Consider the following 24701-nt stretch of genomic DNA (forward strand, 5'->3'; position numbering starts at 1 on the left):
GCATTTCCAAAGACTCAAATAACGGCATTCACATTAATTGCTAAGTGGCAAACAAGTAAATGTTAATGATTAACAATTAACATTTGATCAATCAAAATGAATATTCTTTCATAGTTTTCAAAAGAATATCCTTGACAAACAAACAAACCTAAGAAACTTTCACAAAGCAGATTTACTCTATGATGAATCAACAATTAAACAATAGAAACAAAAAATGAACAAAGAGTCTTTAGAAAATTCCCGCCATTTGTGCCAAAGTCACCAAATAATCTAGTTGACAACCCTGCAGTTCTTCCTGACCTCACCGTTTCTTCCTGTGAGAACACCAATAGAACCCATTTTCACCATTGCTGCTGCAAACTTCTTAGCCCAAGCTGCATCGTTTCCTGCATAGTTCCTCACAATCCCCGTCGTTGAATAGCTACTCAAAAGAGCTTGATCAGAGGTCAACAAGCCGTGATGATTCTTCAAACCTTTGTAGTACTTATTATCAAGCTTATTTGGTGTAAGAACATCCAATGGTACTATAGGATCACGTCTATTTCCGGAATTCGATGGTCGGGGACACTTGGCTTTTAATCCCCTTGCAAATTTGCGGTCCATTGAAGGGTCTTGGGGATGTGTTGCAGTATAGCCGATTTGAGAATGAAGAACAATGTGACACCCCTATAGAATGTGCACCAGATAGTGTCACCATTTCATCAAGACTAAGGCCTTTTCTAGCAAAGTTAGCTTTGAGTTGCTGGGCATTGAAGGAAGGTGATGGAAGGTTTTGGGTAGGCTCATTTTCACGCGATCCTGCCATCACGGCGTCCTGATGGCACTTTGTAATTTATTCCTCCATCTTTGTAGGCACTGTCACGTGCAGCAAATGCTATAATGTCTGCACATGAGACTGTTTTTGGGCATCGAGCTTCAAGTTCTGCCTTTGCCTTATCAATTATTACATAGCCTCTCAAGCTTGGATTGTTGGCTCTATTTGCCTTCTCTGCTGGGTTTCCAGGTGTTGAATCAAGTAGGACAGAGGCATCACAACCCTGAAACACATAACATGAAAATTATGATTAGTTTCAATTGATGACAATGAGTTATATAGACTTTGGGCTCAAAGTAAATTTTCAAAAAGTTGCATATGAGCTAAAAAAGCTAAATAAACTAAAAAGGCTATGACAAACATCAGACAATCTATACAGTAAAATGAACTTCCATGAAATGTATTTGATGCAATAGTCCCGTAGCTCAGTTGGTTAGAGTGTTGGTCTTAAGGACCAACAGCCCATGGTTTTGGTAGCCAATATATTGGCCGGGAAAAAAAAGGTAAACAAATTACAAGTCATTAAGTTCTTGATAGACATGTACTATGACTAATGTTTATATTTTGATATCTATGTGACTCTGGTTTTGCATTTTAGTACATTCCAAATTCATCATGCTAAGAATGTCATGGACGCTTTTTCTGGAGAGAAAATGTTGTATTTAATTTTATGAGAGACTAAAAATATGGTTGACATTAAAATAAGGGTGAGAAGAAGCTATACCCGAACAAAACAGTCATGGAAATGCATTCTAATGAGGCCAGCAGCTATAACAGGATTCCTTGACACAGCTTTGTTCACAGCTTTTCTCACAATTGCTTCAGCAGAAGGACAACTTGTCTTATAAAATCCCACTTTCAGTGATGCTGATGAGACAGAAGCCATTGTAGATATAGTAAGAAAGAAAACCAAGCACAAATATAGTGTTGGCATCTTCATTGGACAACACAAGAGACCTTTGTGTGAGACAAAGAAAGAGTAGGAAACAAAGAAAGAGAATGTGGGAGGAGGATATTGACATAAGGTGATTGAGATGGAGGAAATAGTTGATGTTAAGTGCATATTTTATAAGTAGAGAAAAGGAGAAGATGGTGCTAGGCCTGCTGGCTGCTTTTACCTTTTTTCATTTTTTATTTGTAAAGAAAGGACTGCTTTTACTTGAGCATGCCAAAACATGCATATATATATATATATATATATATATATAAATTATGGCTGCTGCATGCAAAGCAGTGAAGTTGTCTAATTTTGAACAGTTCACACTATACAGTACACTCCCTTGGCCTTCCTATTTGGTTTGAATTATAGTTTTTTATGTTCTAATATTAGGCCAGGTTAAAAAACGTATTGGGCTTTTCTTTTACCTGACAATGAAAAATGTTAAGAGTTTTATAACTTAAAAAGGGAATACCTAATCTCATAGATGTGAAAAGCGAAGGTTCGAATCTCCCTCCCTCACTTAGTATAACAATTGTATTATTAAAAATAAAATAAAAATTGACAATGAAGAATGAAAATGATAGTAATGTCTGAAAACTCCCAAATAAACTCTCATATAGATCCTTAAATGAATAAATAAATGTGTTTTTGCATCATCTACAAGATAAATTTCTATACCATTTATCATAGTTCAAGAAAAATGTTAGTCACATCTCAGGCTACAATTAAAGATTTTCCTGAATCATCTATCTATATAACCGAATTCTACCTAATAAACACTTAGCACACATTTGGAGAACTAATTTATTAATAAAATATAAGATCCATATCAGCTGGGTCTCACAGTAGGTTCATCAATTTTACTAAGATTATTGTGTTTGATCGCCACCTTAACAGCTAATCAATAAATAAAGTAATTAACAAAAGAACAAAAAAGTTACGGTTGGAAGTGCAACCAGACAAGACCATCAGACAAGTTTGACCAAGTCAGCAATATAATGCAGCCCTTTTATTGGCTAACAACGCATGCATGTATCAAATCCGAATACTTGTTTTTTGTCGCTATGTTTATTGTTTAAGTCCTTATTCCCTATTTGAAGGCCTTTGGATCTTTGTACAATATTTTAAGAACACACACATAATTTAGTGATAAATAATTGATCCTTGATTCGATGATAAAAAATTAGCCTTAAGAATAGTCGCAATTAAACATTCTCTCGGAAAAATAAAACATTTTGTTTAAAAGTACTACTTTATATATGCTGGTATGTTGGGTTGTGATAATAACCTGTGTTAATATTGATTACATAATCCAGTAAATTGGCTTAAATAATTTAATTTGCTGCTCAATAATTAAGGGATTAAAACATAGTCTTTCTTACATGGTATCCAATCCACAAATGTGAGGTATTTCCAAAGACTCAAATAACGGCATTCACATTAATTGCTAAGTTGCAAACAAGTGAATGTTAATGATTAACAATTAACATTTGATCAATCAAAATGAATATTCTTTCATAGTTTTCAAAAGAATATCCTTGACAAACAAACAAACCTAAGAAACTTTCACAAAGCAGATTTACACTATGATGAATCAACAATTAAACAATAGAAACAAAAAGTGAACAAAAAGAGTCAGAAAATTCCCGCCATTTGTGCCAAAGACACCAAATAATCTAGTTGACAACCCTGCAGTTCTTCCTGACCTCACCGTTTCTTCCTGTGAGAACACCAATAGAACCCATTTTAACCATTGCTGCTGCAAACTTCTTAGCCCAAGCTGCATCATTTCCTGCATAGTTCCTCACAATCCCCGCCGTTGAATGGCTACTCAAAAGAGCTTGATCAGAGGTCAACAAGCCGTGATGATTCTTCAAATCTTTGTAGTACTGATTATCAAGCTTATTTGGTGTAAGAACATCCAATGGTACTGTAGGATCACGTCTATTTCTGGAATTCGATGGCCGGGGACACTTGGCTTTTAATTCCCTAGCAAATTTGCGGTCCATTGAAGGGTCTTGCGGATGTGTTGCATTGAAAGAGTATAGCCGATTTGAGAATGAAGAACAATGTGACACCCCTATAGAATGTGCACCAGATAGTGTCACCATTTCTTCAAGACTAAGGCCTTTTCTAGCAAAGTTAGCTTTGAGTTGCTTAGCATTGAAGGCAGGTGATGGAAGGTTTTGGGTAGGCTCCTCTTCACGCGATACCCTTCCATCACGGCGTCCTGATGGCACTTTGTAATTTATTCCTCCAACTTTGTAGGCACTGTCACGTGCAGCAAATGCTATAATGTCTGCACATGAGACTGTTTTTGGGCATCGAGCTTCAAGTTCTGCCTTTGCCTCATCAATTATTACATAGCCTCTCAAGCTTGGATTGTTGGCTCCATTTGCCTTCTCTGCTGGGTTTCCAGGTGTTGAATCAAGTAAGATAGAGGCATCACAACCCTAAAACAAATAACATGAAAATTATGATTAGTTTCAATTGATGACAATGAGAGTAATATAGACTTTGTGCTAGAGAAAATGGTGTATTTAATTTTAATGAGCGACTTAAAATATAGTTGACATAAAAATAAGGGAAAGAAGAAGCTATACCCTAACAAAACAGTCATGGAAATGCATTCTAATAAGGCTAGCAGCTATGACAGGATTCCTTGACACAAATTTGTTCACAGTTTTTCTCACAATTGCTTCTGCAGAAGGACAACTTGTCCTATAAAAGCCCACTTTCAGAGAAGCTGATGAGACAGAAGCCATGGTAGATATAGTAAGAAAGAAAATCAAGCATAAGTATAGTGTAGGCATCTTCATTATACAACCCAAGAGACCTTTGTGTGAGACAAAGAAATAGTAGGAAACAAAGTGGTCAAGAACAAAGTTAAGAAATGTGTGTGTAACAAAGAAAGATAATGTAAGAGGAAGATATTGAAATGAGGTGATTGAGATTGAAGGAAATGATTGATGTTAAGTGCATATTTATAGGCAGAGAAAAGGAGTAGATGGTCCAATCAAAAAAAAAAAAGAAAAGGAGTAGATGGTGCCGGCTGCTTTTACTTTCTTCTTCTTTTGTTGCAGAGAAGGGGCTGCTTTATGTGCATAATTATTAATTACAGCTGCTGCATGAAAAGCAGTGAAGCTTGAAGCTGACTAATTTTGAACAGATCCATGTCGGCAGGTCCCTATGTCCTGCCTGCTTGGTTTGAATTACAGTACCTTCCCTTACAGTTTTCTATGTCCTAATATTGTAGGCCAGAAACGTATTGGGCTTTTCCTCTTTTTTTTTGTCTTACAAAGATGTAGACTGACAATGAAAAATCACAAAGAGCTTTTTTACTTAAATGGATTGCCTTATCTCATTCATCAAGAAAGCTAAGTGTGTATCAATTAAATTAACAAAGAAACAAAAAATGGCAATAAAGAAAGAAGATGATGGTAAAACAAATTCTCATATGGGTCCCCAAATAAATAAATTTGCCTTTGCATCATTTATAAAATAAGTTCTAATACCATTTGAGAAAAATGTTAGTTACATGTATACTATATTTTAAAATAAGTGAGTAACCCAATTACAATTAAGAATTTTCGTGGAAAACTATATAACCCAATTCTACCTAATAAACACATTTGGAGAAGTAATTCAATAAAATCCATATAAGATGGGTCTCACCGTAAAGTTGGTTCTTCAATTTTACTATTTAGTATTGTGTTTGACAGCCACCATAAGCAGCTAATCAATAAATAATATAAGAGTTGTTAGAGCATCACAGCAGTAGAGCTAAAAATTTGACTTTTTAGCTCTATCAAAAGTTATTTTATCTATTTTATCTATTCATTTTATAAAATATGCTGCAATAGTAAATCTATTTTAATTTTTAACATAATAAAATAATATAAATATCATAATAAAATAATATATCCATTTATCTAAGACGACGAAAAATTTGACCCAAAGAAGACAAAGTAATATATCCAGAGAAGACAAAGTTTGACCCATTCAGCAATGTAGCCCTTTTATTGGCTAAAGAACACGTGCATTAAATGCCACAGACAGAATACGATCTTCCCAGAAGGGCAATCCAATAAAACAATTATTTGTTTCTTGTTCCTATCTCTGAAGGCTTTGGGATCTATGTACAATATTATCTCATTGGGAACTGTGTTTTTGTTCTAAACATTATCCAGATGAAGATGTCTCAACTTTTAGGTTGGTTTGGTAGGGGTTGAAAAAATGGGACGACGAAAAATGACGAGGGAATGAAAAAGTAAAAGTACTGAAAAGATTTTATATTTGTTTGATTAGAGAATAAAAATGGGGATAAAAAAAAGTAAATTTACATAAATTTGTGTATATATTTTTATTAAAAAAATGATGCTTAATTAAAAAAAAGTGATAAAAAACAAAAAAATTAATCAACTTATTTTATTAAAAAAATATAAATCATGTTGATAAAAAAAATCACATCCAAACAAAAAATAAAAAAACACAAAAGAAAGCAAAAAAAAAAAAAAGTGAACAAACCTGCCAAAAAAAAAAAAAGAGGTAAGCAGCGCCTGCCCAGTAAATCAAAGAAAAAAAAAAGGAAAAAAGAGGGGGGGGGGGGGGGAGTCAACGTCTAGGTTAAAAAAAATTAAAAAAAAAAAGAGGGAACGTGAGCTCATCTGCAATTGCATTAGTATTTTCGTCAAAAAATGATGCTCAATTTTAGTTTTTTTTTAATTTTGAAGGGAAAATTTTTTAGTAGGTCTAGGGAGAAAATATTCAGATTTCACTATTTATTTTTCTTTCTTTTCATTCAACTAAATACACTTAAAAAAAATTTCCTTCACATTTTCTCTCTAAATTTTTTCATCTACCCTATTTCACCTCCAAACAAACACACCCATAGAGTCATGGATATATAATAAGTTTAGTGACAAAAAATTATAATTGATTATTAATGGATTATTAATTTTTCCTAAAACTTTTCAATTCTACATAAAAATTTTCTTAAAATAAATTATTAACTAGACCCAATTATAAAATAATCTAACTTTTTTTTTACACAATTGTTAAGTGAGCATATTATAATTGATACGTAATTGGTGTAACACCAATTACTGCAATCTTAGTAAGTTATGGAAATAAATGTCCATACCCCTGACGACTACTCTTGTGGATAACCCCAATGCTTGTGGTATTAGGAACTAGGAAGTATGAACTCCATCCTTTCACAAGTGATCATTGTTGAGTGTTGAAATTTGTTGTATTTAAAGGTGATTCAAAAACAGTTTCTGAGGCTCCACAAAACCCATCATAGCTCAAGATCTATTGGCTCAATTCTATCACTCTATCAAATCAGCTTTAAATTCCTTTTTCTGCTGGGAATTTGTTTGTCATTAGAAATGTAAATTTTTTGTATCATTACTTTGCTTGTTAGACAGCCTCTTGTGATTAAAATAGACCGAATTAGACCAAAGTAAATTTAATGGACCAAAGTGGACTCAATTAGACCAAATGGGCTGAAATGATCCAAAATGCTAAGCTAATTTGACTCAACAGAGCATAACAACAATAAATACTATACTTCAGTTTTTAGATGTAAATGCATAGATGTTATGTTTACTGAAAAACTTGGTTTCAAATTCCAAAATGATGTTTTGGAGCGTACAACAATCCAATATATTCAATCTAGCAAGCCTCATATTCAAAAGACGATGAATTCGTAAATGACAGTTTTATGGGAAATAAAATTCATCATTGATCTCTAATAAGGTTATATGATTGGATTTCTCCTTCTTTTTTTCTTTTTTTTTTTTTGATAGGTAAGAAACGTGTATATTCAAAAAACTGCTAAATGCAAATTAGCACTAGCAAATCAAAAGTACAAGAAAAGACAAAGAAGCAAAAACATAAAAAATACTAGCTGCAAAGAAGAAGAGAGCTAAGGAATAAAGGAGGAGAATCACTAGAAGTGAGTCCCCAAGTCCTAACCCAATCAAAAAGGGAACTAGAAAAGAGTGTAAGCAATTGGTTATCGAACCTATCCAAATCCTCAAAAGTCTGCCGATTGCGTTCCCTCCAAATACACCACATCAAACACAATGGAACTAAATTCCAAATGTGAGATGAATGTTTCCCCAACCAATTCCACCAGCCAAAAAGAAAATTTGACATCGTACATGAGGGGACCCATGAAATCTCAAAGGTTCTATAGGCAAAGCACCATAGCCGATAGGCCTTTCCACAATGCAACAACAAATGATCCACTGTCTCCCCACAACAACAACACATTATACATCAATCAACGAAGTCAAATCTCTTAAGCCTCAAATTATCTCCTGTGAGAATCATATCTCATGCCACTGTCCAAACAAAGAAAGAGACCCGCCGAGGTGCCTTAACCTACCAAATACCTTTCCATGGAAATGCAATGGAAGAAGAACCATGTAACTTATGATAATAAGAGCAGATAGTATAATCCTCATTCTTTGTCAACTTCCATCTCATACGATCACTATCAGTCTATAGAGGTAAATTGGATGCAACGAATCCAAAGAAATCATCCACCACATCTGCGTCCCAATCATTAGGACCCCGAATGAAACAAACATCCCAAGTTCTCCTATTCCCCACTCCTTGACACATCAAAGATGATTCTACAGAAGCTTCTTTGTTTGCAGCAAAAGTGTACAAGATCGGAAAAGCCAAATGGAGAGGAAGATCTCCACACCACTTGTCTGTCCAAAATTTCATTCTATCCCTCACCTCAACCTTAAATTGAACATTATTGCTAAACACTTCCCATCCCATCCGAATACTTCTCCACAAACCACACCCATGAACACCCCTTCCCAACTTAGATGTCCATCCCCCCATTCTTCCCCAAATTTCAAAGCAACCACCCTCCTCCAAAGCCTATTCTCCTCGATCCCAAAACGCCAAAGCCACTTGCCAAGTAAGGCTTTAATGAAAGTGGTCACCTTCCTAATACCCAAACTGCCATTAGCAATAGGCATACACACTTTGTCCCAACCCAACAAGCATGTCTTAGAGTCACCCCACAAGAAGTCCCTTTGCAGCTTCTCAATTTTGTTCGCCACATTTGTAGGAATAGTAAGAAGACATAAGAAATAAGCAGGGAGGCTAGATAGCGTGCTTTTAAGCAATGTCAGTCTACCACCTTTTGACAAATACAACTTCTTCCACCCCGCTAACTTTCTTTCAATTTTTTCCAATATAGGGTTCCAAATAAAGGGGGATTTGTGGGATGCTTCAAACGGCATACCAAGATAAGTCATTAGCAGGGCCCCAACCGTGCAACCCAAAATCTCTGCCAAAGCGTGCACATTATTTACCTCTCCTATAGGGGCCATTTCACTCTTAGCAATGTTAACCTTCAAACCGATCACCGCCTGAAAACAAAGAAACAACAATCGAACATGTAGGATTTGCTCCAACATTGCCTCACAAAACAAAATAGTATCATCCGCAAACAGCAAATGCCAAACACATTCCCCTCTGGCCCTTCTGCCATCTGCCCTGAAGCCACGAAGAAGACCTACCCCCTCCATTCTCTTCACCATCCTACTAAATACCTCCATCATAACTAAAAATAACATGAGAGACAGCGGATCCCCTTATCTTAAACCCCTAGAGCTACCGAAGAAATTAGCTGGAGACTCATTGACTAACACATAAAACTGCACTGTAAAGATACAAGTTCGAATCCAACTACACTATTTCTCCCCAAAGCCCATTTTCTTCAACAACTTCAGAAGTGCTTCTCAATTCACATTGTCATATGCTTTCTCAATATCTAACTTACAGATCACCCTAGGAATCTTACTATTCGTTCGGCTGTCAACACACTCATTAGCAATGAGAACTAAATCAAGGATTTGTCTACCTCCCACAAAACTATTCTAAGATTCAGATATCAGGTGATCTAACACCACTTTCAATCGATTTGCCAAAACCTTGGCCAAGATCTTATACGTGCTGACCACCAAACTAATTGGTCTAAAATCTCAAATGTTAGAGGCATCATTCTTCTTAGGGATTAAAACTATAAATGTAGCATTAAGAGATTTCTCAAACTTACAATGTTGATAAAACTCTTTAAAAACTGCTAAAACGTCTCTTTCTACAACCCTCTAGCAGTGATGGAAAAAGGCCATAAAAAAGCTATCTGGGCATGGAGCTTTATCCCCTTCCATGTCTCTAACCACTGAAATGATCTCGTCCTTCTCAAATCTCCTCTCCATCCAGCCCCTCTCCAACTCCCCAATTTGATCAAACTCTAGACCTTCCACAAAAGGTCTCCACTCTTCGGACTCTTGATACAGAGTTTTATAAAATTGAACTACCTAAGCAACCACTTCTACTTCTTCCTCATAAATCACCCCATCCACTTTTAAGAAACTCAGATGGTTATACCTTCTATGGGAATTAGTAATCTTGTGAAAGAACTTAGTATTATTATCTCCCTCTTTAATGCATAACATCCTCGATTTTTCTTTCCAAGAGATCTCCTCTAGAGAAAGAAGATGCTCAATTTGTGATCTCACGTCATTTCTCTCATTCATCTCTGTTTTAGTGAGTCCAAGAACCCCATCCTTAGCATCTAGTAACTCTAATGCCCTCATGGGTAAGTACCTTTGCTCAAAAGCAAACCTTTCATTTATACTCTATTTCAATGTTCTAATGCATTGCTGATCATAATACTTTAATTTCTTGTAATAACTCTATGCAAGATTTTTTATTGTGTTGAGTAGCCATTATGAGTGGTGTGCATAGTTTTTGTATTGAATCTAAATTTTTTCAACTGGTGGTAGAGGAAGGGGAAAGGTATTTTTCTTTAAGGATGTTTGAATGAAGTAGGTACTTCATGAAGTTGGTCTTCATGGGTAAGTATGTGGCACAATGGCTGATGAAGAGTATAGAACAAATTATCATTGGGATCAATCCAAAGGATTTTTATAAGGTCAAGGAAGGTGATTTAGCCTACACCCTCCAACGAGGCTCCAACTCTGTTGGTCTATTTCTTCTTTTGACTAAATTTAAAGTTGGCGGGTCTAGGAGGTCCATTATTTTACCAAAAGGCAGAGCAAAGAATGGATGGAGGGTTTTTGGGTTAGTGTTGAGGAAGATGCTAGAACTTGAAAACTATGTGAATGGTGGGTTTGGTCAATCAATTTTTGTAGCTCAGCTTCATAAGGACAACTTAGGGGTTCAACCATTTAAATCTTATGCCAATACAGTGCGTGAGAAGAAATACCCAGTAACTGAACAGAGGATGTTGAGCGGTATGCCAGTGAGCATACCGGGTCTGACGCCTCTAGGTGGAAGAGATGTGGGTTCTCAGTGCATTAATGAGGAAATTAATTTTGGAGAGACAAATCCGGTAGGAAATAAGAGAAGGTCTCCGTTGAAATTCAATTCAAACTGGAATGAACATGGTTATGGAAATAAACGTGATCTGAGGAAGTCAAACTGATCAAGAGTAGGCTTAACTGTAGAGGTGATTGGGGAAGGTAAAAGGCGTGTGGTTTGGAAATCTTATAAAGGTGGCTTGAGGAGTTCTATTTGGGTGAAAAGGAATCAGAAGGAGCATGGGGGTGGGTCCTTTAAGAGAGTCACGGGTTCTTTATAATTTTGTGGAGTATAAAGGTGGATGGAGGAGTTCCAAATGGGTCAGTAAAAGGGAGCACGTGGGGGGTCCCTCTAGTGGAACACAGGATCACTTACATCCTATGGTGGGCCCCATGGGAAACTAGTGTTAAAATGCCAACTGTGGGCTTAAGCTTGAAACCCAAGATGACCCAACATGGTTTAGGATTTACATAGCTGACCATAGCAAGCCCAAGCCCAAGCCCAAGCCCAAGCTCTCATGAAATGGGAGAACCATCTGCCAAGGCCAGTCCGACACCCTTAACCCACTCAGCGTTAACGACTGAAGCTCCCAAGTCCCCGATGCTCATTGAAGTGGTGGCAGATCGACAGGCAGAGATTCCGATGGTTGTTCAACGTCACCGCTCATCTAGGTCAAGCCTTGATAGTCTCACGGTGGGTCGGACAGAGGCTATGTGTAGCTCCTTGGATGGGCTTAACTCCGACGGTCTCGTGGTGCCTCAGATGGTGGCTAGGAATAGTTTTGTTTGCCTTGGGATGAATCCGATGGAGTTTAGAGTTAATTCTTCTAATGGGTTTAGCTCCGAAGGCCATACAGTGACTCAAATGGTGTTGGATAGTTCTGGGGTTAACTCTGATGACTCTATAATGCCTATAGGTAAGGCCGACAGGGTAGATACACCAATTTCTATGGGTTTTTTCTTGGCAGCAACCCTTCATCGAATGGTGGACGCTGGGTTGGTGGATTTTGGTGTATATGGTGTGGATAAAGCTGAAAGTGGGAGTAGAGTGAATTTGTTTCAGGGGGTGGATGACAAGTGCACCAGGTAGATAGATGTTATTGAAACTGATCAACCCAATTTAGAGTTGATCGAATCAAAGTCAGTTTATGGCTTATCTGATTTGGGGTCACAATGGAGGAGGGAGGGGCTATCTCAGAAGTAGTTATTTTGGGTGAGGAGGAGAGTTTAACAGTTTGTAATCCGTTATCTACTATTGCTCCTCCAGGGCTAGACCTGTCGATGGAAATGCATAAGGATTCTGAGGTGCTGGGTCTTAGTAATAGGCTGGATGTCTCAAGTTGGGTGAAGCATAGGATCCCAGATTTTAGTAAAGTGGTGGAGCTTTCTATGAACCAACATGAAAGGCTGTGCATTGACTATCTTCAAAGGCTAGAAAGGGAGATGGAGGTAGTTAAAGAAAGACGAAAGAAAGCAGCGGTTAACCATAAGGCAGCCTCCTCAATGGGTAAAGGGAAAAGAGAGTTGAGGAATTTAATTTCCTCAGTGAATTATGATGGGCGATAGGGTGTTGGTAGTGCAGTAGTAGAAGCAGTGGGGATCTAAAAGTTTTAATGAAGTTGAAAATGATTTCATGCAATGTTAAAGGATTGAACGACTCCCAGAAACATTTGGTAGTTAGAAATTTATTATGGGAGTGGAAGTGTGATGTTATTTTCCTCCAAGAAACAAAGCTTGATGGCATGGATAGGCAAATGGTTTGCAGTTTGTGGAGTTGTCCATATGTGGATTAGGCAGTTCTAGACGCTGATCAGACAGCTGGGGGAGTCTTGATAATGTGGGATAGAAGGGATTTAGAAAAGTTAGAGGTTCTGGTGGGTTCGTTCTCGGTGTCGGTTCAATGGAAAGGGGTGGAGGATGGGTTTATTTGGGCATGTTCAAGGGTGTATGGCCCAAATGACAACTATATGAGGGGTTATTTGTGAGATGAGTTGGTTGGTATCTAGCAGTACTAGAATGTTCCCTGGTGCTGTTTTGGGAATTTTAATGTTGTTCTTTTTCCTAGTGAACGGAAGGGTGGATCTCGACTTACTTCGGCTATGGGAAAGTTTTTAGAATGTATTAAGGACCTAAACTTGATAGATTTACCTTTGGAGGGAGGGAGTTATACGTGGTCCAGTGGTACTGACTAGCCATCCATGTCTAGGATTGATAGAGCTCTAGTGACGCATGACTAGGAGAAAAATTTTCCGGATGTGATCCAGTGAATCCTACCATGACCTATTTCAACTCATCTCCCAATTCTTTTGGAGGCAAGGGGTATGGCGAGAGGGAAGAGTCATTTCCGGTTCGAGAATATGTGATTGAAAATGGGTGGGTTTGTTGATAGAGTTGATTCATGGTGGAATCGCCATTCTTTTTCGGGTACTCCTAGTTATGTGTGTGCTAAAAAATTGAAAGCTTTGAAAGAGGACATTATTAAGTGAAATGAGAGCTAAAACAGAATGATTGACACTCAGAAAATTGAAGGATCACTAGTGAATGCACAGTGTTTACAACCATGTCGTGGTTTCTGGAAGACACGATTTCCAATTTTAAAACGAAAGAAATTTTTTTTTTTAAATGTTTTTAGAGTTTACATTTTACAACAATCCACTCTTTTCAATCTTTTGCCTTAGGAAGCCTCATGATAAATTATTCCTGGCACACATTCAACCAAGTCCTTTTGAAACAAACTGACACATGTTGACTCTCAGTAGCAAAAATTATTGTGGAATTAGGCTGCAGCCATGACACAGTCTATCGCCTGTTTGCAGATTCCGGTCATGGTCGCCTCAGGTCCATACACCTGCAACAAAAACATCAAAAAAGTTCAGCCACAGAAATAAATGTAGATAAGTATTCCATATTTCCATCCTCAAATTAAAAGGGGAAAGAAAAGGGTAGAAAACCTGGTGGATTTTGTCCACCAATACAGTATCAGTAAACGTTTTTCTTTCCACAAATGAAGCTTTTGCTGACAGCCCCAGAATTTTGCTTGGTGGTCTTAAAGTTTATGGATAAGCTACAATTTCTGGTTAAGTACTAAGTTATATGAGTTTTTAAGATAAATTATGCCACTTATGAGCACCTTTCACATTACTACTGCAAATTGCTCTCAAGCAATAAATCCAGCTTTAAGCAGACAGCAATAAATCCACTTATGAGCACCTCTCTCTCTCTCTCTCTCTCTCTCTCTCTCTCTCTCTCCTTCCAAAATAAAAAAGAAATATATCAAGTGAAATTGCCCCCATGCAATTTTCAATCTAAAAAGTCCCAAAACTTTTAGCCATTTGCAGAAGTTGCTCAGCCGCCTACAGATTTATTAGACACGAGGTTTCCAAAAAAAAACACCACCATTTCATACCTCAATGGGTACTCCGAGTTCCTCTCCCAAAGCACGCATCTTTGCCAGACCAGTCTGGTAGTTTGGACCACCTCTTCGAACATAGATGTGCATTCTTGCTGCTTTTAATTTGGACTCCTATCACACACAAAGGAAGAGAATTAATTGTTGAAAAAACAAACTAACACTTTTAGGATAAATTCAACCTAAACACACCTTCTCTTTAAGGGCTCGAATTATCCCATTGAAAGTAGCAGCCACATCAGTGAAGTTAGCAATACCCCCTCCAATAAGAAGGGCTCTCTTACGACCATCAGGGTCTGCAGTAGCACACTGCAAAACCATAAAGCATAAATTTTTGTACAGTGTAGGCATTGAAAGAAGTTGAAGTTCCAAAACAAGCCAAAAAAAATGTAATTTCTTACATCAATAACAACTCTTGCATATTGCAACACTTCGTCCTCATTTGGAGCTCCACTATACTCTGCATAGTTACCAAGCTCCTGTGCATAACCCAAATCGCCAACCTAGTTGAAAACAAAGGAAAAATAAGTCACAGAAGCCCCACAGCTTCCAACAGTCACTGTTAAAGAGTGCCACATCACTAAAACTTTTTCTTTTGTTGGAAAGTTACGCACACCCATTGGGTCTCAAAACCCAAGACCTCATGCTCCAACCTATCATTATGGAAGGAGCAAGTGTCATTTGAGCTAGAGCTCATTGACAACTAAAACCTTTCAGCAGAGATGAGATTATGATGAGAATGGTAGCTGCACTATAGGGGATAATATTGGGGGACTCACAGTATCAGCATATATAACACTAGCACCACCTCCAGCGACCATTGTCCAGATGCGTCCTTTTGGGTTCAACACAGTGAATTTCAAAGATGAACTTGTCTGCAATGTTAACAAAAAGAATAAGATTTATTCATTCCTTCCATTCTGTTGAAAGGCAGACAGACTTGATGAGTACTAAATATGAACATGAGATGGACACATGAATGCAATTACCTTTTCATCCAAGGAGTGAATGAAACTTTCTGTAGGGTTCAGGACTCTTCCAAAAGGCAACGGAAACTCGATGTTACCCCACCTGAATGTATAAAAATATGTCCACAAGACAACACACATTGCAAAATGCATTTAGAGGCATGGTTCCAAGGTCAATTAAACATTTCTTGAAAAACAAACATCAAGGAAGGCATACTTCTTAAAGTTCTTAAACGCAGCAGTGTCATCCAATTCTCCCCTCATATCCAAGGGATATGGCTCCCCATTCACCAGTGTAAATGGATTCATCTCTATGAAACTGAAGTCAAGATCTATGAGAAGAAAATAAAACAGTTAGAATTGAAAAACATCACTTTTAAGAATATTTCCCAAAAAAGTGCAAGTGATGACCAAAAGGTGAAAACAAAAAACGAAGAAAGCTCTCTTTTTTCATAACAGAAATTATCATTCAATTTTTATACAGAGTAAGATACTACCAAAATTGAAATTAGTTTCTATCAATTAAGATGCCAAAGTAAGATAGCGTATAAATTTGAACAAATAAAGTTTGATGAAGTCATAAATCTTTTCCAGAAGTCATGTTATTTCTCAAGCTCCATAAATGTGGAAGACTGCAAGCAGTTTTCTATCTTTAAGCATTTCGTACCTTGAAACACTTTAAACACACCAATTATGAAGTCACCAATTTTCCCCCGAACCTAAGTAAAATAAAAGTAGAGTCAGTGCATGGCAGAGACAACAAGAAAGCAATACTAAAAGAAAACAAACCTAATCATTAAAAAAAAGTGTATTGAAAAACTATAATTATGAGAAATTTGAAAATCAGGGAGATTTCATAGGATCTAGGTGCATTAAATGTGTCAGCAGAGTGTGTAGATGGAGGTTCTTTGAAAGTTAAACAGCTTAGTGACTTCTCAGATTACTCATCATTTGAGATCAGCTTTCACAAAATTTTGTGGAAATTATCACATCTGGAACGTGAAATGATAAATTAGAAAAATATACCTAAACTCACCTCCAAGGGAAGTGTAGCTATCAATGGAGCACAAGCCTCCAGTGTGATAGGCTTTTCAGATGGAAGGCATATAGTTTTAACCTGTACAAATCAAATACATGGTCACTATTTCGACATATAAACGCACCAATCATAGAAGAGATAAAAGAGAACTACAAGATGAACGGTGTGTCAATACTTTATCCCAGTTCTCTTCAATCTCAATACCCCCACATTCCGAAAAGCTAATGGTGCATCCAAGCCTTTCAGAGACTATAGAGAGGTAGTATTCTTGGTCATGGGGAACAAAGGGCTCAACAATGAATGTGGTTATCGGTGCTTTGCAACCACCCATCTCAACCTAAAGAAGATCCAATACCCACATCATCAAATTAATAATCACACAAATAATAATCAGAACAATGCAGCAAATATGTCTTGCCCATCACCTCAACACCAAGGCGAGCTTTCACAAACTCAGCAACTTGAGCTAAATCCAAGTTCAGCGCCACCAAGCCACTCTTTCCACGCTTCCCAAACAACATGTCGGGCTTCACGACCAATCTGGTGGACGAAAGCCATGGCTCTTGGTTCGTTAATTCAGTGAAGTCCGTTGCTTCTGTCACCTAAACCATAAAAATGTTCATTTCTTAAACAACCTTTTACAACATATATTCTTCTTTATATCTAATATCAGCTTAATTAAATATTCACAACAAAAGACCAACACAATTTAAATCACACACATTTTAATATCACAAAGGACAACCGAAATTCAAAATACATAAATTTTTTTTTTTTTTTAATTGCTAAGTAACACATACATCCAGTGGATCTTAAACCCACGACCATACTCTCCGCTTTATACTTTTAAGGGGACAGGACAAGGTGCCATTTAAGGCAGAGCTCAATGTCTATTCCTCAGCCTGTGGTTTTCTTGAAGTAATCACATACTGACAAACACATAAAATTGAAAATCTTTGAAACGAATACAATAAATTCAATGTTATAATACAAAATATGTTGAGTATCATTAAAATTGAGTATCACATTCATACATACACACCAAAAATTGAGTATCATTGAAATTGATATCATAAATTCAACCCGATACGCAATAACATAACAAGGACTAATGCCTAGCCCACTTTTTTTCCCTGAGGAATGATATAACTACATACTATACATACAAACACGTCGAGTAGACTCGGACTGAATTTCATTACTTCAAACGGTGAATAATAAAGTATATTGCTTAGCCCGTGTTTACTCCGAAAATACCACATACATAAGTTACATACACATACATACATACATACATGTACTCATAGATAATTGACTGAACTTGCATCGTTTAGCCGTATTCCCAGCTAGACCAACAACATGAATATAAAAAAACTTACCTTTCTACAAACTTCTCACTCAACATTCTCCAAATTTTGACTTTCCCAGTTCAAATTCAATGATTTCAAATCCAAATTAATTAAGGCCTCGTTTGGTACAGTAGTTTAACAAAATGTTTTTAGTTTTTAAATAACATTAAACGCTTTTTCACACACTTTTTTCACCCAAAAGTACTTCAAAAAAATACAAAAGTTACCAAACGGGCCTTAATTCAAAAATCGATTCGCAGATTCAAAAATTCAGTGAGCTCAAATTCAAAGTAAAATTAATCAACCAAAGCTAAAACTTGATCGCACAAATGTCACAAATGCTATAAGCTCAGTAGAGCTGAAAATTCAAACTTCTTTTTAGTTCAGCGAATCGAGAAGATTCTAGAAACTTCTAGAGTCAACGAGTTCGATCCTTTCGAATCGAACGAAAAAAAAAAGAAGAAGCTGTTTTCCACATGATAAACAGAGCACTTTTTTCCAATGCAAAAAAAAAAAAAAAAAATCGAAAGCGAAGTCGAGGAGGTTCTAGAAGGATCGGATCGGAGGTGAATAATTATTGATAGAGCAAAAATTGAAAGCTATAGAAAAATCGAGAAGGTTCTAGAAGGATGTGGAACCTGAGCAGAGTGGATCTGGAGGTCGATATTAGCGAGGCGCTTGAGGTGCTCCTTTACGAGGCGTTTCGAGTCGTACTCTCTGATCTTCTTCCTGGCCATTTTTGTATTTTTTTTGCAGAAGAAGAATATCTGTGAGAGAAATATATATATAAATATTGCTCTGTTTTTGTGAGAAAGATAAAAGAGATAGAGATGGAAGAATTGAGTTGGATGGGAAGTAGGTGGTTATTGGTTAATTGGTTGGGTTGGTGGCAAATTAAAAAAAAAATAAAAAAAAATTGTTATTGAAGAATGACCATAAATTTACAAATCAATTTTTTAATTTTAAGTTTAATTTAATTTTTTATTTTCAATTTTTGTATTGTTAGTGAGGTTATAGATGATGAAGAGATTTTTAAGAAACTAAAATTTATTATTTGAAATGAAGTAAAATGCTGGTTTCGTGTGTGTTAGTTTTTAAGAAAAAAATGTATCAAACTTGGGTGATATATATTTAAATAGAAAGTGTGCTAATTTTTAGGAAAAAAATTTCTCTGATGTTTTTTTTTTTTAATTTTGTTGAATTACAATTTTCTCTAATGTATCAAAATACTTTACAAGTTTTTTTTAAAAAAGAAACAAACATATCGTTTTAACACAAAGATACACTACGAACTCAAAAAAAAAAAAATCATGATTACTAAAAGAATATAAATTTGGATGGAGGATTACACATTGAGAATATTGATATTGTTACGATAGTTAAAAATGTAAATGGTAAGTTATAAAAATTATTATTGAAGAATGACCATAAATTTACAATCAATTTTTTAATCAATTTTTTTATTTTAAGTTTAATGTAATTTTTCAATTACAATTTATTTATTGTTAGTGAGGTTATACATGAAGAGATTTTTTGAAATGAAGTAAACTACTGGTTTAGTGTGTGCTAGTTTTTAGGAGAAAATGTATCAAACGTGGGTGATATATATTTTAAATAGAAAGTTTGCTAATTTTTTTATAAAAAAAAAAAAAAAAAAAAACTCTCTAATATTTTTTTTGTTTTGAATTTTTTTAAATTACAATTTTTAACTTTATTTTTTACTCCTATTTTTTAAGAATAAAGATTATCTAATTAGATCAGGAGTATTTTTTACAACTTTTTGCAGAAGAGGAATATCTGTGAGAGAAATATAAATATTGCTATGTTTTTTTGAGAGAAAGAGAAAGAGATAGAGATGGAAAAATTCAGTTGGATGGGAAGTAGGTGGTTATTGGTTAATTGGTTGGGTTGGTGGCAAATAAAAAAACAGTTGTTATTGAAGAATGGCCATAAATTTACAATCAATTTTTTAATTAATTTTTAATTTTTGAGTTTAATGTAATTTTTCAGTTTCAATTTATCTATTGCTAGTGAGGTTATACATGAAGAGATTTTTAAGAAACTAAAATTTAGAATTTGAAATGAAGTAAATTGGGTTTAGTGTGTGCTAGTTTTTTAGGGGAAAAAATGTATCAAACATGCATTATATATTTATATATATATATATATATATATATATATAAATAGAGAGTGTGATAATTTTTAGGGAAAAATTCTCTAATGGCTTTTTTTTTTTGAATTTTGTTGAATTATAATTTTAACCTTATTTTTTATTTTTTTTAAGAATAAAAATTATCTAATTAGATTAGGGGTATTTTCGACATTTTTTGAAGTTATAACTAACTTTCTGAACCCTCTTAATATATAGAAATAGATAAAAACTATTAAGGCTTAAATACATTTTAAGTTTTTTTATTATAAATAATGCCACCTTATTTTAACCTATGGCATTAGCTTTACAATAATTAATTAATTAATTTTTATTTAAAATTGATAATTACTTACATCATTAAGCTAAAATACCTATTGATTTTTGGTATAAACAGTTTTTGTTTGACGACAAAATACTTTACAAGTGTTTTATATTTTAAAGAAACAAACACATGATTCTAATACAAAGATACACTACAAACTCCAAAAAAAAAAAATCATAATTACTAAAAGAATATAAATTTGGTGGCTCAACTTTTATAACTTACCATTTACATTTTTTACTATCATAACAATATCAATATGCTCAATTTGTAATCCTTCATCCATTTAAAGTGGCATTGTTTTTCTTTTTCTTTTTTATGTTATGTTCAAAATGAAATTATTTTTGTGTAATTTAACAACAAGATTTTAATAAAAGGGGAAAATTTTCATTGTTAATAGCCAATGGTTTACATTCTAAATATAATCAAAAGATTAATTTAGAAATGACCCAAAACTTAAATGGTGTAAACAATATGTTAATTTCTTTTTAATAATTGATGCATTTTGTCAGTGATTCTAATACAAATGAGATAATGATGAGAGAGAAAATAGAGGGACAATAGTTGATAATTTCACGAGTAAATTTGGATGTAGGATCTTCGATAATAATAAAGAAATGTAGCTGGAGTAAATATGCATTGTAATTCATAATATTTTTTTTAGGTATATATAAAATTTTCATTAAAAAGTAAAAGAAAACAATAAAACAATTTATAAATGGAGAGAATCAAACCATTCTCCATTGTGTGACCTTAGACCAAAAAAAAATGGGAATCATTCCCCGAGCTCAAACAAAAGAGCCCATTTGGTAATATTATGGGCAATAAATTGGGGTTCGTTTGTTTATGTGGTTTAAACAACAGTTTTCAGTATTTAAATAATATTACACACTTTTTCACCCACACATATTTCCAAAAAATACAAACAACATTACTAGAAATCTCTTACCAAACGGAACGGGCTCTTGGTTGTCCTAAAAGTATGGTTTACAAACCACTCATCAAAAGAATTCAAAATTAACATAATTTCATATGTAATATGTTTAATCACCTGATGAGGATGGTAAGAAAGTTTATGTTGTGCAAGTTTAAAACGGAACTTGCATGGAAATTTTAATTTTGTAGATTATCCAAATCTACTCTGGGTTTAATAACATGCTTACATAAGCTTTAACAATACGTTTTATATAAATAAAGAAGCATAATAAGCTTAACAAATAAAAATGAAAAAATATATATAATATTGATGTATTAGGTGCCTAATCTTTAAGGTTAATATGGAGAAAGCATAAAATATTGAGGAAAACGATGAGCATAACCATCTTCGTCGTTGCATCAGCCCTCACAACATTTTATTTCTGAATTTAGATTAAGAAAGCTTTTTATTTTTTAAAGAAAGAAATAATTTTTTTTTAATATAAAGGTGTTGATTTCTGTAATTAAAAAGATGGCCAGTTTGACTTTTGCAACGAAATATTAAGATGGGACAAAGATTTAGACACATTATCATCTGCGAGAGCACTGGATGTAAGTCAAACTAAATATAATAATCTCATATTAATTGCTATGTATCAAATCAAATGATAGGAAAGAATTTGAGTGACAATAAATTTAATGACACAAAGTGTTTAATTTTTTCTCATGGGCAAGACTTTCGTCTAGTGTATAAACATAACACGAAAGCCGGCATGAGGCTAATTTTGAACAAGTATATTGTTCCTATAAGGCTAGTGCTCAAATGCATAGAACACAAACCAAACCATTTTTTTTATAAATTCAAAAAAAAATTAAGAAGGATAAATTCAAGATTTAAATGTAGCATTTTTGTACATATATATTTTTTCAATTAATATTCCCAAGAAGTAAACTATTGTATTAAAGGATATTGTTATCATTATGAGAAAGAATATGGGAAATTTGGAGATGAGACGATATTTTATGCGCCTAATGCATACAAAACTTTTGCTTTGGAGATAAGGTTTTTTTTTTTAAAAAAAAAAAAAAAAAATAGGTAGATAGGTTTAGTTGGTGAAAGAAAGTAGGTAGCATGTGCTTCAAGCGTTGCATAACCATGTTGCACGCCCACCCATCAATCATCATGTCGAGAGAGTGACTTCTTTTTCTTTTTGTCCTTTTTTCTCCCATAGAAAATGACTGATTTAATTAACTTTTAAGATTTGTATGAAATAGCATCTGTGCTAATATTAAGTTCTAATTCTGATACCACAATTTCTATTGAAAAATTCACACTCTTTCCCAAACCCACGTGCTTGAAACACACCACATGTACATAGCACAAAAAATGATTTGGTAAAAAAGTTACCTAAATTATTCATATCAGTCAGTATAGTAGCATAAAGAGTAAATTTTGCACATTTGATTTCAAAAACCATCCACATTAGTCTATGTAAATTTCTATAAATTTGATTGTTGCTACAGTAATCATGTAAATATACATAATTAATTATTATTCGCATGCAAATCTATTTTTTAATAGATCTATATATACATACATATATATATATATATATTAACATACATATATATATATATATAGACACACACAGATGATTTGAGAAAATTAAAAAAAAAATCAATAATGATATTATATTAATAAATGTAATGTAAAATAGATAATCTGATGTATGAGCTTTTGAAAAGTGGTTATATAAAATAGAAAAAGTAAATTTTTATGTTAAAATAGACAAAAAAATATTTGCATGAGTTTATGCAAATGCTCTAATAGGCCAATAATTAAAGTGAAAAAAAACCAATATAATGCTATTGTTCACTATCAAAATTAATTGTTATGATCCTATTTTTCACTATCGAAATCAATTGTTATAATTCATGTTAGGAGAATTAACTTAGTAGAGGAATCACATCACCATTGTCTAGTGATACTCCCATTCAATAATATAGCGACATAGTTTAAATTAATTAAATTAAATTATAATCTCAATTTTTTATTTATAATTCGATAATTTGGGATGGAAGATTTGAATTCTATATTTCAATTAGAAATGTTAGTGAGCGTTAGATGAACTATAAATCTCTTTCCAATCCTAATTTCAATTTTAAATCATAACAACTAAAAAGCGATTTGCCCTCACATCAACCATCCCCAACTTTGGTGTTGGTAAGGTCCTCTACACCATTCAAGTAAAAGTTTTGACAATTCAAGTAACATAGATGGGAATTGCTAAATTGGCGACTGGCAAAACTATGTTGTTAGCACTTTTACCATTTTTTAAAGGAATAAAATTTATCGCATACTTCCTTGCATTAAGCAACTCAATTCAATTCAAACAAACATACAATTATATGGAATTTAATTATGTTTTTTTAAAAAAAATTGAATTTACTTGTCTTTAAAAAAAGATAAGACATATTATATTTTATTGGCCAATAAAATCATACATTTGAATTTAATTTGGGTTATTAATGTTGTCTACCTAAATAAAAGTACAATTAAATTTTGGAGAAATTTTATTTCCACAATATTTTCATAACAAATTGTAAATAGTAAGTTACTATTGGTTCTAATTTAAATCCATAACTTAAATTATTTTTTTGTCCACCCTTTACAATTAGTAACAACTTATTACTTAACGGGGAATTGGTAACAATTCAGTCATTGCTCGTTCTCCCATGTTCGTCACAAGGGCAATGTGATGGCTAACAAGTTAGCAAAATTAGCTAAGCATCTTAATGTACCCAAAGTTTGGTTGGACAGTGTTCCAAGTGATGTTAACTCTCTTGTAGTTATTGACAATAGTTCTGCTGAAGTTTGAATAAAATTATTGGACGGATTTTCAAAAAAAAAAATTGTTGTGAAAGTATTGTGAAAAATGATGTAAATATTATATTTCTCTAAATTTTGTCCTTACAAGGTACAAGTTACAAACACAAGACTAAAATGTGAGACAGTAAAACTTCTTTTGTCCTTTTGATTGGTAAAGCCAGGGAATCATGGAGATGTAGTGTCATGCAACCATTTCTCACATCTTGTTAAGTTGTAAGATATCAAATTCAAGGCACTACTTGGGTGCATGTGGGCCAGTCCAGTCCAGTTCGGTCCTTGGCTACTTGAAAAAACTATACTCTTTTGAGTGAGGTCCTGAAAAGTGAAACCAGTGGGTGACAGTCAAGTTCGGTCCTTGGCTACATGTGGGTGCGTGCGGGTAAGTGGGTTTTAGGCAGGTGAGTAAGAATTAAGGTAGTCATTTTGACTTTTGAAGAAAGTTATTATAAATAGGTTAATTAAGAAAAATTTAAGAAAATTAAAATGGACAATTAGCATAAAACTATACTACAATTAAAAGCTAATTTGGATTCGACTTTGGATT

At 34.3% G+C, this 24701-nt stretch overlaps 2 protein-coding genes and 1 pseudogene across 2 annotated transcripts; all 3 read right to left on the bottom strand.

Annotated features, from left to right (window-relative positions):
- Positions 1–1862, bottom strand: LOC142629352 (peroxidase 5-like; annotated as a pseudogene).
- Positions 1863–3172: 1310 nt separating this feature from the next.
- On the bottom strand, positions 3173–4715 carry LOC142626797 (peroxidase 5-like). The gene is made up of 2 exons (XM_075800514.1): positions 4358–4715; positions 3173–4207 (listed from the first exon to the last, which is right to left on the bottom strand). The coding sequence occupies exons 1-2, from the start codon at positions 4571–4573 to the stop codon at positions 3431–3433; spliced, it is 993 nt and encodes a 330-aa protein (XP_075656629.1). The 5' UTR covers positions 4574–4715; the 3' UTR covers positions 3173–3430.
- Positions 4716–13621: 8906 nt separating this feature from the next.
- LOC142627872 (ATP-citrate synthase alpha chain protein 2) lies at positions 13622–18740 on the bottom strand. Its single transcript, XM_075801758.1, has 12 exons — positions 18517–18740; positions 16955–17131; positions 16705–16866; positions 16527–16607; positions 16158–16209; positions 15708–15822; positions 15512–15593; positions 15302–15397; positions 14924–15025; positions 14715–14831; positions 14520–14636; positions 13622–13961 (listed from the first exon to the last, which is right to left on the bottom strand). Exons 1-12 carry the CDS (start codon positions 18613–18615, stop codon positions 13890–13892), a joined length of 1272 nt encoding a protein of 423 aa, XP_075657873.1. The 5' UTR covers positions 18616–18740; the 3' UTR covers positions 13622–13889.
- Positions 18741–24701: the final 5961 nt, after the last annotated feature.

The sequence above is a fragment of the Castanea sativa genome, chromosome 3 (genome assembly GCF_040712315.1).
Source record: "Castanea sativa cultivar Marrone di Chiusa Pesio chromosome 3, ASM4071231v1".
Lineage (NCBI taxonomy): Eukaryota > Viridiplantae > Streptophyta > Magnoliopsida > Fagales > Fagaceae > Castanea > Castanea sativa.